At 39.9% G+C, this 18,127-nt stretch overlaps 1 protein-coding gene across 2 annotated transcripts in view; it reads right to left on the bottom strand.

Moving 5' to 3' along the window:
* The window catches only part of Trim55 (tripartite motif containing 55), a 38,834-nt gene extending 21,595 nt beyond the window's left edge, over positions 1 to 17,239 (bottom strand). The window contains exons 1-7 of one of the 2 annotated variants that reach the window (XM_013034482.1): positions 16,845 to 17,239; positions 16,133 to 16,305; positions 11,959 to 12,124; positions 9,779 to 9,874; positions 1,402 to 1,635; positions 1,064 to 1,086; positions 835 to 959 (exon numbers count right to left, since the gene is read on the bottom strand). In XM_013034482.1, coding sequence (XP_012889936.1) covers positions 835 to 959; positions 1,064 to 1,086; positions 1,402 to 1,635; positions 9,779 to 9,874; positions 11,959 to 12,124; positions 16,133 to 16,305; positions 16,845 to 17,012 — 985 coding nt within the window. In that variant the 5' untranslated portion in view covers positions 17,013 to 17,239. The remainder of the gene's footprint in view (positions 1 to 834; positions 960 to 1,063; positions 1,087 to 1,401; positions 1,636 to 9,778; positions 9,875 to 11,958; positions 12,125 to 16,132; positions 16,306 to 16,844) is intronic. The other variant, XM_013034483.1, reaches the window with a different exon arrangement.
* Between the last annotated feature and the right edge of the window lie 888 nt (positions 17,240 to 18,127).

The raw sequence follows: 18,127 nt of genomic DNA, 5'->3' as shown, positions 1-18,127 counted from the left end.
ACGGTATATTTAGTGGTCTGGCTGAGCAGTCCAGTTGAGCTAGTTTCATCCAAGTTTGGGTCAGCAATAAGGAGTTCAATCATTTGATCAGTATAAATTTCTAGGAGAGGGAATTTAGAGTTAGAGGTGAAGATACATTTATAATTCATGAAGCACATCTGGCTACATAGCCCCAGCCTTATTCCAGGTTGTTACTACTCTATGACCTGTTACTACTCTTGTGTGGTCAAATTAATATACTACCATAGCTGGCCTTCAGGTCTTCTATGCTTTATTCTTAAAATTTCATCCTTAAGTTTGTTCTTAAAAACACTATCATTGTGCTAACACTTTGTGTCAGGGTGAACTTATCTTTATCATTATCAGTTATTAAGTATTGAGTACTCAGGGTCAAATTCCTGGTTATTATATTAAAGCAGGTATTATGAGAGTTCACACTTGTAAGCCTAGCTACTCAAGGAGCTGAGATCTGAGGATGAAAGTTCAGAGCCAGCGTGAGTAGACAAACTGAGGGACACTTATCTCCAATTAACAAGCAGAAAGCTGAGAGTGAAGGTGTTGCTCAAGTGGTAGAGCAACAACTATGAGTGGAAAAAGCAGAGCAGTGAGATCTTTAGGTCCTGAGTTCAAGCTCTAGTATCAGCATAAAACAACAGTGACAAAATAAACAGGCATTATGACATGAAGGCTATTTACATTCACACTACCAACAAGCTATGTGATCCTGTAATGAAACAGATTATAATCCTTGTAAAGGTTCCATTCTGCAGGTGATTCTGAATCCCCCTTTCTACCCATCCAACTCTTCTACAAATGGTTAAAAGAATAACATACCTCTGTAAAAATCAATTTCACGTATTATTTTTTCTTCCCTATTGAGGTTGACTGTGAAGTGATTCATATTCTCATAGCCATGTTCTATCTTCTCCATCTGAAATGCCTTTGATGCTTCTGAGATTCTGAAACATACACAAATTGTCTTTTTTTGTCTCTGTTTTAAGTGTGATAGCCTTGGGTAAAGTGAAAAAAAATCTCCTTTTTCCATAAAATAAAAATGACTTACTTTTGCAACAGGGTTTTTGCATTCTGTGAAAGCAAACAGAAGATAGGCTTATTATATTCTTTTCATCAGAGATGGTAGTGAGTCTTAATTCTTTCCTTTGCTGAGAATCTCATAGCTTGGTTTGTAAACATCATAAATAAACTACTGCTTTGTCAGAACCCTCTTCTGAGCAATGCCAAACAGATGAAACTTTTAACCAGTAAGATAGATTTTTTTAAAAAAGAAATACAAAATAATGAAAGGTAAAAACAATAAAATGTAAAATAATGAAAATGTGATAACAATGAATTTCCAGCATCCATCTTTTGGGCTGTTTTCTTGGAACTAAAATGACTCACCTGCAGAAACACTGCCATTTCTGGCTCATCCATAAACTGGATTCCTGACTCGACCAACTTTGTGACATTCTCCAAATGATCAGAGTACTTTTTAATGAGAGCACGAACATGTTCCAGTTTCTCTTCTTGGGTTCGGGTGATGGCTTGGGTCATCTCATTCTTCCTCTCCTCCAGGATGCCGTACAGGTAATCAAACTTTTCACAGAGCTCCTGCTTTTGCTTTCTGCAGCATTCCTGTTAGTTGGGTTAGCTAATGTTAGAAAGTATCTGTGAGAAAGTCTATTTGGAGAAACAATTATATATGTAGGAATTCTTTTTTCTTTCCCGTAAGTATAGAAACCTACTGTAGTGATACTTTGAAAGTTAGCAAAGTAAACCCAAAGTCTGATCACATTGTCTAAGTGGATTGATGACTTTTCAGTCTTTTGTTCATGATAAATGGAGAATTTCATAGAAGTTACAAGAATATTTCGTTTTGGGTATACTGACTACCATTTATATTTTTCTTCATGTGTACATGGTGGGGGACAATGCTACTTCCTCATTTGCCTTTAGTCTTTCTTTTCTCCATTCACTTTTCTTCTTGCCTTAGTTTTAGTCTTGCCTGGTAGATTCTGAAGTTTTCCAAGGGCCTCTGCTTTGGGGATTCTATCCTCCAAGTCAGTGCACAGTCTTCAGCCAAATTGGCTTTCTCAGTACAATTCTAGTCATGTGATTTTTCTTTTTTCGATCATGGGGCGTGAACTCTGGGCCTGGGTGCTGTCTAGCGCTTCAGCCCAAGGCTAGCGCTCTACCACTTGAGCTATAGTGCCACTTCCGATTTTCTGGTGGTTTATTGGAGATAAGAGTATCACAGACTTTCCTGCTTGGGCTGGCTTTGAACCGTGATCCTCAGATCTCAGCCTCCTGAGTAGCTAGGATTACAGGCGTGAGCCCCCAGAGCCCAGTCATGTGATTTTTCATGGTATGGCTCTCTGTTACATAATCAATAACATTTAACCTTCATAAATGGCTTTCAGGACACACTATGATCTACTCCCAGTTTTCTCCATAAGGTTCTACTATTATCTGTGTCAGACCTTCTCTTCCCTCAACCACTTACTTTCCTTCACATCTGTCTACACTGTTTTTCCCTGTCATATTGCACACTTTAATCTTAGTGATGTGGTTGATTTATCACTTTTTCCATATAGATTCTCTGTCTGAATGTCATCTCTAAAGCTTCTGAAATCTCATTTATGGCATAAACTTGTACCTCTGCTTATCCAGTAGTGTCCAAGAGAAAGAGATACTACAGAAATACTGGAAAGAAAGGCTACATTGGACATTTGATTTGTGTTATTTGCTTGGATGGCTGATACATCTCCAGTGATATCGGGCTGCCTTGGAATACATATTTAATCATGATTAATTAATGTTCCCACTGACCTAGTAATGACCTTTGGTTTTCTGAGCTTTGGGGAACTTGGTTATGTTAATCTCCTCAGACTTGACCATTTCTGGATTCAGGATCTTTGCAGCTGAAAGCAGGTTGTGAGTCCCGATAATCCAACCTAGCTCTCTAGCTCAATTATATAGCATCTCTGACCCCTTATGTTACCCCATGTTCTTTCATTTTAGTAAGCACTGAGCTCTTTAATGCCATGTGTTTCTTTCCTTGAGTTTCTTATTTATTTATTTATATTGTGAAAATACTGTACAGAGGGGTTACAATTACATGAGCAAGGTAATGAGTATATTTCTTATCAAGCATTGTGGCCTCCTCCTTTGTTTCCCCTTACCATCCCTTCTCATCTCCCCCCCAAACCCCCTCCTTGAGTTTCTTCGTTATCTGAACTATAGTCTACTTGAGGATAGAATCTGGGTCTGCCTAGCACACATCTGTTACACAGGAAATTCCTCCCTCATTCCTCTGCCTCTCCAAGCACATAGTCATAGTCAGTTCTCATCTGTTTCTAACCAAACTCTAATGCATGAAGATCCAATGGCTCATGCTTTTAATCCACACTATTTAGAAGGCAGAGATCTGAGAATTGAAGCACAAGGTTAGACGATCAAAAAGTTAGTGAAAACCTAAAGTTATATGCTAAAAGAGGGTAATATGCTGAAAGAGGTGGCTTTTTGAAAGAAAGATGACACTCTTTATATTGAAATGACTGAAAGAGGGCAAGTGGAATATTCGTTTCCAACTAATGTGGAAACTTTCAATGAAAAGGGGAACAAATCAAGCAGCATTTGGCTGTTTTTGTAGAAGCAAGTAGGTAACCTTTAATTCTGATCTGAAGCCATTGTTTACCTTCACAGAAATTTCAAAAGTGACAGGCTCTGGTTTTAATCACCTTCCTATGTTAATAAATGGAAAACACATGCAATTGCAAAAAGAAGATTTTTGTGGGAGAACTAGATTATCTTGTACTAAAATAATAGCCTGCTGACCAGAGTGCTAACATGCCACCATTTTCATGGCTACATTTTTATTGCTTTTTCTCCCAATCACACAATGACATTATTTTATTATTCATTTGTTTTACTGTCTAACTCCTCTACTAGAGTAAAAACTGAGAACAGGTGCCATTTATATTTAGCATATCACTATTTCCCAGAGAATGGCATCTAGTACAGGGTTTGAATGATAAAATATGACTTGCAGCTGGAAATATTCTGCCCTATATCAAAAACTTCCATTTTGTTCTGTTTTAAAGACATAAACACTTAAGTGAATAACCCCAAGATTCTGATTCATCCAAGACCCAAAGAAAACACTGAAATGGAGTTATGCATCCTTAGGGAAGCCTCAGGACAGTTTAAAAAAGTGATCTGTACAATGAGATTAGAATGGATGATTGCTAATGTACCTTCGGACTCTGCAGTTTCAAGGCAAAAACTCCAAGTAATTGTGGAGATATTTCCAAAAGATCTCACAGGCTAGCATATACCTCTATTCTTAGACAGTTTTGGAGTATCATATACAGCTCTAAAACATTCATGTTAGTCTCAGCTTGGGGCACAAGCCATGACAGGAAAAGCCTAAAGCAATTTTGACCAGTGCTTTTACCAAGTATGGGCCACAGATCTGTGACCGAAATAGAAATGAAGATAAACTCTCAGCCACACTTTTTGTCACTGAGCAGCTGTGCTTCCCCAGGCCCTTTCATATCTCTACCACATTCCTCCTGCATATGTTTAGACATAGTTATACAAAGCTGTGGCTTCATAGGAAAAAGGCTATCTCAAAAAGTCCTACCCACACATTCCCCCAACAAAGAAGAATTAAGCAGAAACTGAAGAAAGAGCTATGCTAATGAAATTAATCCCAGTCTTTTATCTGTAAGGGTCTCATTAACAAGAACTTGGAAGTCCCATACATGTAATCCCATATACAAATGGAGCTTGTCAGCACAAGCTGAAGGTCTGCGCTTTCCCATCAGCCCATGATCTTGTGCAGTGCTCAGCAGACTACTCTCTTCAGCACCTGTGGCTCCTGGGTCTACCAAACTCATGCTCTTTTCTACAACGATGTGTTGTCCTTCAGTATGAAGAATGATTTGTGTTGTAACTCATGGCCTTACTGATGCTTACTGTTGAGGGCCTTGAAATAGGAGCTTTTCTGGGCTAGATCATTCAGAATCTAAACTCTAGGAGGACTGAGGGTCAGAAGGCCCATGTATGTTCCATGGTTCAGGAAAGCCACAGAGTAAGCTAAGTAGAGGTTTAGATTGCTTTGCCCCTCAGTGGGTAGTCGGGATGCTTTCAGGAAATGAAGTCTCCCTCAGTTGCTAGTATTCTTTGAATAATAATCAGATAAGTTAAGTGCCCATGGTTCATGCCTGTAATCCTAGTTGCTTGAAAGAACTGGAGGTCAAGGTTCTAAATCAGCACAGGCAGAAAAGACTGAGAGTCTGTCTCCAAAAATAGTGAGTAAAAATGGGCTAAAGGGTAGGGCTTAATTGGTAGAGCACCAGAAGAGTGAGCAAGTGCTAAGTTCTGAGTTCAAACTCTGGTACTAGTGGGTGGAAGGTGGGGTTTGTGAATGTCATGGTATCTAGTTCCATTCAACTACATCTTTTTTGGGGGGCGGGGAGGGGGTCTGGTTGTGGTGCCTGAACTCTGGGCCTGGGCGCTGTCCCTCAGCTCTTCAGCTCAAGGCTAGCACTCTACCACTTGAGCCACAGCGCCACTTCCGGCTTTTTTCTTTTTGCTTATGTGGTCCTGAGGAATCGAACCCAGGGCCTCATGCATGTAAGGCAAGCACTCTACCACTGAGCCACCTTCCCAGCCACCAACTGCATCTTTTCCTTCTGGAGGAAGCTGCTCAGCCTTGCTATTACAACTTACCAGACCCTGATAGGCTCCTTATACCATTTAAAGCATGAGACACTGGTTCAAATGATGCTTCATTTGCATAGTTAGGATAAGTGTGAGCCTTCTAGACTGACTTTAAACCTGTGGCAGGTGTCTTTGACCCAGATTTGGTCATCAACAGAATATTATGTAGGTAGTATAATCATCCCTAGTATAAGGCTGAGGATACTGAGGTACAGGAAGCTGAATTCACACACCCCATCTCCCAAAGCAAATTGGCAGAGCTGAAATGCAAACTCTGAAATCTGTTCTTTAAGACATATGCCCTAAACATGTAGTCTAAAAAGTTCTGGCATGCTTAATGAAAAGGATTCTTGTACATTCCTACTGCACCATGTATCAGAGATGAGGAAAAGCAGGTTGGGATTTTTTTTAATCATTCTTTTTTTTAATGCAATGGATTTGTTCTTTCAAAATCATTGTCACATTTATTTAACTCATTGCTTTGAGATACTGAAAAACATTCTATTTCAAACATGCATCATTAATCTTGTAGTGGTATCCCTTAGTCAGGCATTTGTGCATAAATGAGATTCTTACTAGGTCTGCCTTTTCGAGGTGGGGAGAAGCACTACTACTAGTCTGCTCTCTGGTCTATCCAGTGACAGAGGATTAATGCCATTGGTAAGGATGACAGGAGAGGGGTTACATTTTCTAGGGATGAGGAATGAAAGTGAGGCACATTTCCATTATTCCCAGAAAAAAAATCCAGAGAGATCCCAAGTGAATTGAAGCAGTAACCTCTTCAGAATATCAGCCCTTCCCAGAACATCACCAGAAAGGTAAGGGAAGCTGTAGACTATCTCCAGTCCATTCAGAGCAGCCCAGGAGCCCTTGGCTAACCTGAAACCCAGACCTCAGGAAAAGTCTTGGGCTAGGCAAGGGAGATAAAAAATACACTCAAGGCTTCTTCACCTATCAACCCACAATGCAGGGGCAAAATACCATTCCCCCTCTGAGACAACTCAGGCTGTCCTTTTGCTATGATCACTTCCCTTTAAACTGTCCTCATTGTCATGCTCAATACATGTCAACTGCACACATCAAGAGGATACCAAAAAGCCCACAGTATGAGTTATCCTAAACTCAGCCATGCTCCCTATGCAGTCCTTTGCCAGGTCTCCCCAGACCAGCCCTGCAAGATGGAATATGCTTAGGGACAAGATTAGGTATGTGCAAAGAATGGGAATGACTATCATAGGGAAACTGTCAGGATCTTGGGATGAGAGATAATTATGGAAGGAGAGTGCCCACCCTGTCCCTAAGGAGTCTTTCACCAATCAGAAAAGAGAATTCTTTAATAACAGCTCCCTCATCCCCAGGAACCACTAATGTCTTCCCAGAAAATGTTTCCAGGCAGTTAATAAGTGAAGCCAGAAAGAAGAAACAATAAGCTGGAACAGGAGACACAGAGGCTCCGTGTCCTGAATCCTACTTAAGTCTCCCACTGTGCAGGGTGCAACCTTGTCATCCAAGCCAAAGATCTGCTTTGTTTCTCATCGTTTTGTCTTGCCACCTTGCAAGGAGTTGTGCCTCTGTAATTTTCTCACTGTTAAGGGGCTGGATTTACAGGCAATCATCCAGGGATTTCGGGTGCAAGGTATAACTACTTGTGACACTAAACCCTGTCCTCAGAGCCTCTTTAAACAGGCAGGGATCATAAAGTCAGAAACTTTTATGGGGCTTTGAAAGTGACCCCTACATCTCCAGATGAGCCATCTAAACTGATTAGTTCATCAGTTACCTTACTCATTTCCTTTCTAAAAAATGTGAAATATAAGAATATGTAAGGAAGGCATTGACAATCATTCCCAGCCCTCTATTTGAATGTGTTAACCTTTGATATTTTCTCTTCCTGATTCGTTTTCCTTCCATGAATATATAGGTTGGGTGAGAATATATATTTTCTATAGTGCTGTGTATGAATATATGCATCTTATACCATACATATAAATCTGTATGTGCTATACTTTTTCTTCATTTAAGAAAAAGTCTCAAAACTAAAATAAAAAAATGAGAGCAGTTGAATACCATCATATATGTAAGTGTGTGTATGTGTGTGTGAGAGAGAGAGATTAAGGGGGGGGAATTTAACCCAGGGTTTTTGTTTTTTCTTATGTATCCTCCAGTCTCTCCATCCCAGGCAGCAGACAGAAAGCCAGACATCTTTGATAAAGGCCCCACTAGACCAGATATGCATAGGTAGATTACCTCACACACCCACAGTAATAGATTTCTATTAATACACCCAAGACTCAGTGTGGCCCACTGGAGTGCTGATTCACAGATAAGGTTTAACTGTATTAAATAATTACTATTGTATTAAATGATTATTTAATAATTTGTATCGTATAATGGTTTTCTGTAAACAAATACTAAGAAAAAAGATATGGTCTGTTTTTGAATTGCTTTAGGTTCTTCTCCAAGATAAAACTTTGCTTCTAAAAATGGATCCTATGTAAGCCAGGCCCAAAGAAACATAGGTCCTATGGTTTTCCTTATTTGCAATAACTAGTATATGTCTGAGTCAAGCAGAAAAGGTCAGATAAATTGATGTTAGAGAAATGAACCCTAAAATATGTATTCAAATGTTTTTTCTTTCATGTGATTGTTTCTAACACATTTATAAGATGATTTCTTTGTTGCTTTGTATGTCGCTCCCCCATGGTATAACCCCTGCTTTCACTGTATTTGATATTGGTATAATTTGTGGAGGGGAAGGGAAAAAATAAATCGTTTAAATAGGGATACAGGTGGACCCATTGCAACAATGAGATGTACAAGTTGTTATGTTGAAAAAGGAACTTTACAACTTTGTTGGGGGGGGGGAGGATTCAGCAGGGGTGCGGGGGGAGGATGGGAAGGGATGGGAAGGGGAAACAAAGGAGGAGGCTACAATGCTTGATAAGAAATGTACTCATTATCTTGCCCATGTAATTGTAACCCCTCTGTACAATATTTTCACAATAAAAAATTATATGGCCATATATATTGAAAAAAATAAAAATAATAATAAAAATGGATTCTAGGGATTTAATCACAGATATTTTTAGGAAAATGTGTGGAGAATAAAGGAGATTGATTTTCATGATATGTAACTCTGAAATGAGATAATTATAGCTAATATCTTGAAATCGTCTTCCAGGATATGGCCTTTGGCTTTTAATAGAATTCGCCTTTGGAATGGTAAAATAATAAGATAGCTAGTATCTATCAACTACTCCTTATTGGCTTGGCACTGTATCATGTTCATTTAGTTCCTTACAGTAACCCTATAAGGTAAGCACTGTGTTTATGCCCTTAGAACAGAGGAAAAAACTGAGGTACTGGATGTGCTTGTAGTCATATGAATGTATCTGTAGGAAACAATGCTTAGTTCAAGTAGCAGAACGAGAAATATTGTACAATACCATTTATAAAATTAATAGGCATGCATGCACACATACAATGCAATTTAAATTTTATGAGAAAACAGACCAACAGAACATCAAATGTCATCTATGAGGAGGCTAGCAGGAGGGGGAAGTGGCAATTGAAATAAACAGAGAAAAGGGGTCTTGCCCAGCAACAAGAGCAATGTCACAGGAATTGAGCAGTCAATGCTGCAACCCTCTTCCCTCAGTCAGACAGATCCTTCTCCTGTAGTTCCCATAAAGCTGTTGTGAGGGCTCAGGTATGCAGCTCACACCTGTACCTAATTTCCTAGAGCAGTAACAGCACTTCTTCAGACTAGAGGTTCACAAAGAAAGTTCATTAGAATAGCAACAATAATCCTTCCAGCTTCCAGGAACTGATTTTTCTGTTGCTAACCTTTCAAAATGAGTTGTCCAGAAAGAATAACACCTATAACTGGAATAATTTGGTAAAAATCTGTCCCATCTATTCATGTGGTAAGTTCTTTGTACATGTCAGAAAGTGACTGTCTCACAGTTGTATCAGGAAGAAGGAATTCTATAAGGAAAGAATGAAATGTGCAGATGCTTGGTTTAGACTCTCTGGGCGTCTCCTGACTTACCTCAATAGTTTTACAGGTGTCCTCCAGCTGGCTGATAATGCCCTGGACTCGATCATTGCTTCCCACAAGGACAGCGATGCCATCGCTGAGCTCTGACTAATGAAGAGAAAAGAGGACTTGAGATAGTTGGGATTGTCTAATCACCACTAACTATGGATTTGTCATTGTATGATCCTTGTGGGACCCTTAATTTAGAGCCTTGTGAGCCTGTGAGGACCCTGTGGGACTCCAAACAAACTTTCGCATTAAATGCATCTCTGCGGGAAGAGCTTCCACAGCTTTCATCACATTCTTACTGGAGACTGTGACTGTTAGAAATGCAAAGAACCCTTACTTAACATTGAGATCAGTATATGTGAGCTCAAAATTTTTAACCATTGTTAAGTGGATAGAGTCTAATATGTGCCTTTAGGATCCCAAAATGAATTATATCTCTAGTGTAGTGCAGGACCAGTTTTACTTATATATACACACAAACATATATGTCTGTATAGTAAACATTAATTTTTTCCCACAAAGCCTTTTTATGGGACTACTGTGCTAATATGATATGTCTGCAACAAGCACTCACTAGACTAAGTCACTGCAAACCTATGCTACCGGTTTTAGGAGAGAAATTTCAACTCGGAAATTCCTCTGTTCTTTTGGCCCATCAAGTGTCATAGTTACCCTCTCCCAAGGCTGGTTATGGGAGTGATGGGGGGCACAGAATGGGGACTTGGGAATCTGTATTCCTGCTTCAACTCTGCTCTTCTCTATGATGTTTGTAATCAACTTGAACTTTTTCTCATATTTAAAGGGAGAGGTATGGACCAATACATTGGTAGTAAATCATTTGCCACCTGCAGAGCCCTATTATATCAAAATGAAGCTGCTCTAATTAAACTAGAGGAGTGAAGGCAGTGATTCCCACTTTGTGTCCTTCTAGCCATGCTATGGGCTTCCATGTTTCTGAGGGAAGCAGTATGAAATGGGTACCATCCAGCTTTAACATGCTAAGGCTTGGGAGTCAGGGAGATGAGGAGAAGGAAAGAATAAATAAAAACTAAATTGAAAATAAATAAATGTAGATATCTTGCAAGGAGTGATTATTATTATTATTATTGGATTATTATTACTATTATTAATGGTGATACTAAGGAGGTTGATTTGATTTTGCCTCTGGTCTTCACAGTAAACTACTGATTAAATGTGGAATTGATTATTTTACCTGGATTAGAGGATCTGCTTAGATTGATTATTAGAATTGATTATTCTACATGGAATAGAAGATTTGCCTATATTCTCAGTGCTAGGAGCTGCTCATCTGTTGGCCCACCAATCATATTTTTCTCCGCACCAGAGGGTAAGTTTTGACATCAGGTTAGCAGATTGGTGATGAGTGGATGAGAAGGCTGTATGTTGTCGGAGTGGGTAGACTGTGGCTGTGGTTCTGGGATAAGAGATATGTGTCACACCTTTTAGCAACTGGCCTAAGCAATATGAAAGTAGAGTCTTAAAGATGCTCCATAACTACTTGTCATTATTATAAGTCAGCCCTGCAAGGAGTGGGTGAGAAATGGTCTTGAAGAGGCCTATAGGGAACCTTTTTGGGTGAATGGCCAAAGTATTCAATGATTGAAATTTTTTTTTAAAAAAGTATTCAGTGACTTGGGCCTGCAATTAACACAGCTTGTCTTCAGAAACCTTCAAAGGGCACCGAAATTGGTGATTCTGCTGGGTGCTAGTGGCTCAGACCTGTAATCCCAGCAATTTAGGAGGCTGAGATCTGGGGATTGTGGTTCAAAGCCAGCCCTTGTATCTCCAATTAACTTTTATCTCCAATTAACAAAAAGCTGGAAGTAGAGCTATGCCTAGAGTGTTAGTCTTGAGTAAAAAAGGCTCAGGGACAGTACCCAGGCCCAGAGTTCAAGCTCCAGGACTGGCAAAAATAAAATAAGAAGGTAATTCTGTCCTAAACTTTTTCATGAACCTTGGCATCCTCACCTTTCCTAGACTTCCCTTTCTTCCTGCAGGGAATCTGATGTGTTCTCATGCATGCATACCAACTGCAGTGTCCCTTCTGACCCACTTTCCAGTGTCCTGTAGCCCTGCAGGACTCAAGTTCTTCCTTTCCACAGTAGAACCAGGATACACCAGCACTTAGAAGAGCTGAAAGAAGTGGCTAGAGTGGCTCCTACCTTCTGCCTCTGGAACACGTGAGTAAGCGGAGCCACCTGGCAGTCCTTGTGGGCACCAAACACCTTGCAGAGGGAACAGGTGGGCACTTCACAATTGAGACAGTAGATGTTGATGCGTTCCTCTTCATGATCCTCGCACATGGGCTGATCGGACTTCTTTTCTGGCCTGGGAGGAGGTAGGCAGATAAAGGCCCACTCATTTCTACTGGGGCAGCACAGAGACAGGTAACTTGCTTTGCTAACCCCAGCTTGTCCCTTAACTTCACAATCCTTTGCAACAAGACTTCCAGGGTCCCTTTCATATGTTCACCTTCTAAGCTTAACTTCCATACAAGTTTAGTGGTGGGTGCTGACAAATCTCTAACATGTTGGTTGGAGTGGGGCTAAGCCAGAGACTGGAGTCCATTTAGTGACAGATGTCACAGGTGATTCTAGAGTAGCTAATTTTCCTTTAGCATTTCCTGAGGGCAGCTGAGACCATGTGTTGGTCAGATATAAGCAGCAATGACCAGAGACGTAAGAGTACAGGTGTTTTCTGGCTATGCAGATATTGAACACATGGAAGCCACCACAAGGCTCCATTTAATTTCTGCTTGCTAGTCAATGTCTTCCTTTCCATGTTAAAATATCCACTGCGAGCTGCTTCCTATATCCCTTAGTAGGTTTTTCTTGTTTTGGTGGCAACACAAGCCTAGAGGCACCACCCACTTATAAATAAGTACACAAAGAAAACATCTGGACAACTTTTGACAACAGATTTGGAACAAACATTGCTTACATTTTTTAATTATGATATGAAAGTGGCTGAGTTCACAGCTGAGGTTGGGGCAGGCTGTACTACAGGAATCTACAGCCTGCTCTCTCCAGTCTCTGACACTGTTGCAAGTCACTTACTGAGGTATAGCACCTTGTCTTGGTGAAGCAATGCCTGCAGGTAGTGCCTTTATGTTAAAATGACCTTAGAGCTTAATTCCAGCCCAGCTTCTCCATCTGGTATTTATGTGGTAGCCTTGGGTAAGTTACTTCACCTCTTTGGCCTTAACTTTTGCTAGACTCTAGAACTTGTTCTAAGTGTCTCCTATTTGGCAGAATAAACCAATATTTCACTATTTTTTTTCTGGCTGAAGTCCCACTAATGTGAGAATAAGGAAATGAAAAGGTATAAAGCAATGACAAAAAGTGAGCAAGATGACAGCAAAATAAAGATATCTACAAAATGTTGTAAATTGGGAACATCTGGATGAAAAAAGTTGCTTACTTGATTTGTATCTTAGTCTTGCTAAGCATCCACAGTGGGGGGAATCCTAACTTGAGCTGTGGAGCTGTGCAAAGATTCTATAGGATACAAGGTATCCTGAAGCTAGAAGCATGAGCCAAAAAAATGAAAAGTAATGGACTTCGTGCGCACATGAGAGATTGAGGATGTGCTCCTAAAAACAATAGAGCAAGCCAGTAAAGAAGAAAACCTGGGATCCAGGAAGCCAGGTGTTTGGCCCAAGTAACAATGAAGGAAATTCCCAAGTAGAAGGTAGAATCCAGCCATGTGAGGACTCAGTCTTCTACAGTGGGGTGGAAAGCGAATAGGCTATGTCTACGATTGGTATAAACAAGAAATAGAAGCATAATGATAATACACAGATGCCATTGTTGATAACCCACATCTAGAGGAATGAAAAGTGGTTGAGTTTGAGAAGTAGCATTTGAGGGCATGAGAAAGTAGGGAGGAAACTAAATTTTCATTTTAGGCTTTGTAGTACTGTTTGAATTTCACAAAATCCTTATGCTACTTACAATCACAAAAACATTACAGATCTTTAATAGGATGATACTGCTAATAATCACCACCTCAAAGGATTGTTGGAAAATTAAAGAATTGTACATGATTCACATGTAAAGCATTCTGAATAATATCTAGCACAGGGCATATAATAGTTTTACTTACTATTGTTTGAAGTTAATGATTATTATGTTCATTATCGATATTAACATTAACCTAATTAATGACTTTCTAACTCCATAAACTGTAGCTAGTTCAGGATTACAGGATTCTAGATTTGTCTCTAGGTCTTCTGTATGAGGTTAGAGATAAGCAGTACCTCATAGTCCATTATTGATATTTCCTCCCCTTTCTGTTGACATCTTCAATCACCAGAGAGGGACTTATGGCACTTTATATAGCCAAGGTTATTCCAGGGTCATCTAATGTATCCTGCAGCCTCAGAGTTCTGGTCTTCTAAGGCTGCCAGACTCTTTGGAGCAACTGGTTGTGCTCAAACATGTGACCAAACCCTCTGAGCAACCTGTGGTTTTACTACCAAGTTAAAATGTCCCAAAAAGGCAAGTCTCAAGTTGATGAAACAGCACATGAAAAGCTTGATAATCATAAACACTGAAAAGCTTGATAATCATAAACACTGCCATTCTACGTACCTTATTGTTGAGAATTTGGTATATAACTTTTATGCAATTTGCTTACATTTTTGACACACTCTACTAAACTGACTTCTTAGTTAAGGTCTTGTAGTTTTACTAATACTACAAGTTTCAACATCTCCTCTTCCCTAGATTTTAATTCAAATATTATTATTTTTCATGTCTCAAGTTCCCACTGTGGTGAGCAATGAGACAGAAAATTATTGCAATAAATAGAACACTCATTGCTGAAAGAGCTGAAACTATGCAATGACTATTCTATGCCAGGCAATCTATTAGGTACTGAAACAATTGTCATGTAAATTCTTTCCAATAATAAGTTGGTTATTAATTGGCTAATCAAAATTTTAAGAGACATTGTGGGTATTTGCATTTTAAAATAAAAAGAGCTGATCTGTGCAGGGACAAATACTTACCTTCTTAAGAGATTTTTTTGGAAGCCAAGAAACCAGTGGCTATGATCTCTGCAATATGCCATCAGCAATTCTTCCTCACTCCCATCTATATCCTGGAACTATGTAATTTAGCTTTGAACCTTAAGCAGAAACTAATACCCATAATAAGTAGAATAATTGCATGTTAGATTCACAGAACAGCTTTCCTTCTGAGAGTGCAAGGCTCTAAGCACCCTGCAGATGTTCCATAAACACATGACCCCTAATAAGAATCACAATGAGTCCATTTCTAGACAGTCTCCATATTCCTACCAGCACTGTACACTGGACTGATGTGTATACAGTGGTAAAAGTACCCTCACGCCATGCTTTCTAGGAATATATCCTTGTAATGTTGCCACTAGGAAAGGAACTCTGCAGCTAGTATGGCACAGTGAATATGAAGTCTCAATTTTTTTTTCTTTTTGCTTATGTGGTGCTGGGGAATTGAACCCAGGGCCTCATGCATGCAAGGCAAGCACTCTACCACTGAGCCACCTCCCCAGCCCCAATAACTTGATTTTTTTTGGGGTCCGGTCGTGGGGTCTGTATTCTGGGCCTGGGTGCTGTCCCTCAGCTCTTCAGCTCAAGGGTAGCACTCTACCACTTGAGCCACAGCGCCACTTCTGGCTTTTTTCTTTTTGCTTATGTGGTGCTGAGGAATCGAACTCAGGGCCTCAGGCATGCAAGGCAAGTGCTCTACCACTGAGCCACCTTCCCAGCCTGAAGTCTCAATTTTTTTAATGAATGACTGCATATTTCAAATAAACAAGTCAACAAATGAATGCAAGAATATTCAGTAAATATAATTTAGGGACCAGAGAAACAACCTGAACTATATCTCTTCCCCCCCCCACATTTCTCTAAATTTCAATAGCCAATAGGATAATAAATTGTCACAGGATTTTTAATTTAATCTAGACAATTTTAAGGCAGCACTGTCTGAACTCAGAACTGGTCTATAAAGTTTTATACTAGAATTTTACTCCTATGTAGGATCTGGAGCTACAAAGCACCTGTGATCTGCAAATCTGTCAAAAAAGACAAGGCCTTAGTGAGAAGGCTTTTTCAACATCACCATCTTGGTTGATGTTGATGAGTTACTTTATTCTTAAGTAAAAGGAAAGTACAAGTACCAGCTCCTTTCTTTCCTCCCATAAGCAATTCTAGGGTCCCATTGGAAGGACTGACTTAGAAAAACCTTTTTCTATGACACAATTGATCTGTGATTGGTAAGCAAGCATTAGTAACCCATTAAAACAAACAAACACAAGCATAAAATGATGTGGTATGAAAAGAGCCTTTACCTGGTGGACTCCTGCTTGTAGATGTCAATGATGTTTTCTACCAGCAGGTTCCTCTGAAGCCCATACACCCCATGTCTATCCAAAACCACTTCATGTCTACAGGAGGGGCAGCGAAATCGTCCCCCCGATGCCACGGTGGTTCCTCCTCTTGTGGGTAAGTAGGGGTTCGAGGCCTGTTCTTGCCAAGCAAGGAAAGAGGAATTGAGTCATGCCACTGGGAGCTTTCTCTGAAACTTGTTTTTATACTCTGTGTCTATAAACGACATGAACTACTACTTCAAGCTTTCCATGAGATCATCCCTCAGGACTTTATTGCAAGTAGATCCTGAAACACGGGCCTAGCCATGATCCATGGCCATCTGCAACACACCATTGTTAACACAAAGGACTTTCCCATCTGGTATTTTCATAACTATAAGTTTCAGTCAAAACTTTAACATGTTCATATCTTTAGCTGTAATTTTATTTTCAGTTTTGAAATATATTCAGTGGTGAGATTATTAAAATAACAAACACCATCTTCAGAATTAAAACATACTTGAGAGGGAGGATAGGATTGACAACTAAACACAAAGAAAATCTTTCAAATTAGTTGAAAGGAAATGCAGCCTCATAAAGCTTTCTAATGGAATCTGACTTCAACCTAAACTCTGGGTTTAGAAATGGAGAGAATCTTTCCACACCCTCCCCTCCAAATTCCAAACAAACTTACCTGGAAAATGTCACTGGCACACTTCCTGCACAGGTTATGCTGACAGGGGAGAATGACCACGGGTTTTGTGAACATCTCTAGGCAGATGGGGCAGATGAGTTGCTTTTCCAAGTTATCCATAGTCTGCTGCTCTTTGGAAAAAGACTTGTAATTCAGAGAAGTGCTCATCTCCTGGCCGTCGCTGAATGTGCCGCCAGGGGAAAGGAGTTCAGAATGGCTTCTGTAAGTGTTTCCTGGAAATAATTCCCAGGATTGTATGATCAAGTGTCCTTTACATTTCTCTCGGTGGAGGACATTGTTTCAGGCCCTGGTTCCCAGTGGGTGATGGAGCTGTTTTTAGCAGCCCAAGGTCACATGACCATGGGCTGACTTGTCCATATAAGCCAGTGACAGGAGGATGGATCCTGACAGGTGACAAAGAACAGCAGTCAACATTTTTGCCCTCTGGAGTAAAGAGAGTGGGTGGGAAGGAGGATTACAAACCCCATTTAGAGGGGGGCTTGCAGAGGGAAGGAGGTGGAAGCTGACAGTTGTCAACAACAACTGCAAATGTGTTTGCCTGGTGCCTGAGCCAGGCCCTCTGTGAGCAGTCAATAAGAACCTGGTGACAGGCTTCTACAGGAAGCGGGAGAATGCAGCCCAAGAGTCTAAGTATAATGAACTCCATTTCTGGCTTGAGAGTTTAGGAAGCGAATCACCAAAAGTAACATGATAGTGCATTCCTAGTTGGAAACAAACAAAACACCATCAAGTTAATCATCTTGCCTCTATACAAGCACTATCTAAAAAGACTTATTTAATATTAAATATTTCATCCTTATGAAAGTTGTGATCTGGGGGAAAAATCCAATTTAAAAGCTGAATTCAAATCCTTTCATCATAAAAGTATATCCAAGCCAGGCACCTGTAATCCTAGCTACTCAGGAGGCTGAAATCTGAAGACCAAGGTTCAAAGCCAGCCTGAACAGGAAAGTCTGTGAGAGCCTTATCTCCAATTAATTAGTTAAAACAAAACAAAAAGCTGGAAGTAGAGCTGTATATCAAGTGGTAGAGTGCTAGCCTTGAACACAAAAACTTAGGGATAGCACTCAGGCTCCAGTTCTAGCCCCAGGGTTGGCACAATATATATATATATATATATATATATATATATATATATATATATATACACAAATATAAATGAAATTAACTAGTAAATAATGAATTTTTTCAAAGTTGTGTTTTTAAATCTTAGTACAGTTTTTCCTCTTCCACATTGCTTCTTCTCTAGCTCTCTAACTTTT

Source organism: Dipodomys ordii, unplaced genomic scaffold (genome assembly GCF_000151885.1).
Source record: "Dipodomys ordii isolate 6190 unplaced genomic scaffold, Dord_2.0 Scaffold190, whole genome shotgun sequence".
Taxonomy (NCBI): domain Eukaryota; kingdom Metazoa; phylum Chordata; class Mammalia; order Rodentia; family Heteromyidae; genus Dipodomys; species Dipodomys ordii.
Note: the sequence above shows the minus strand (reverse complement) of the source record. Positions and strands in the feature narration are given on the sequence as shown.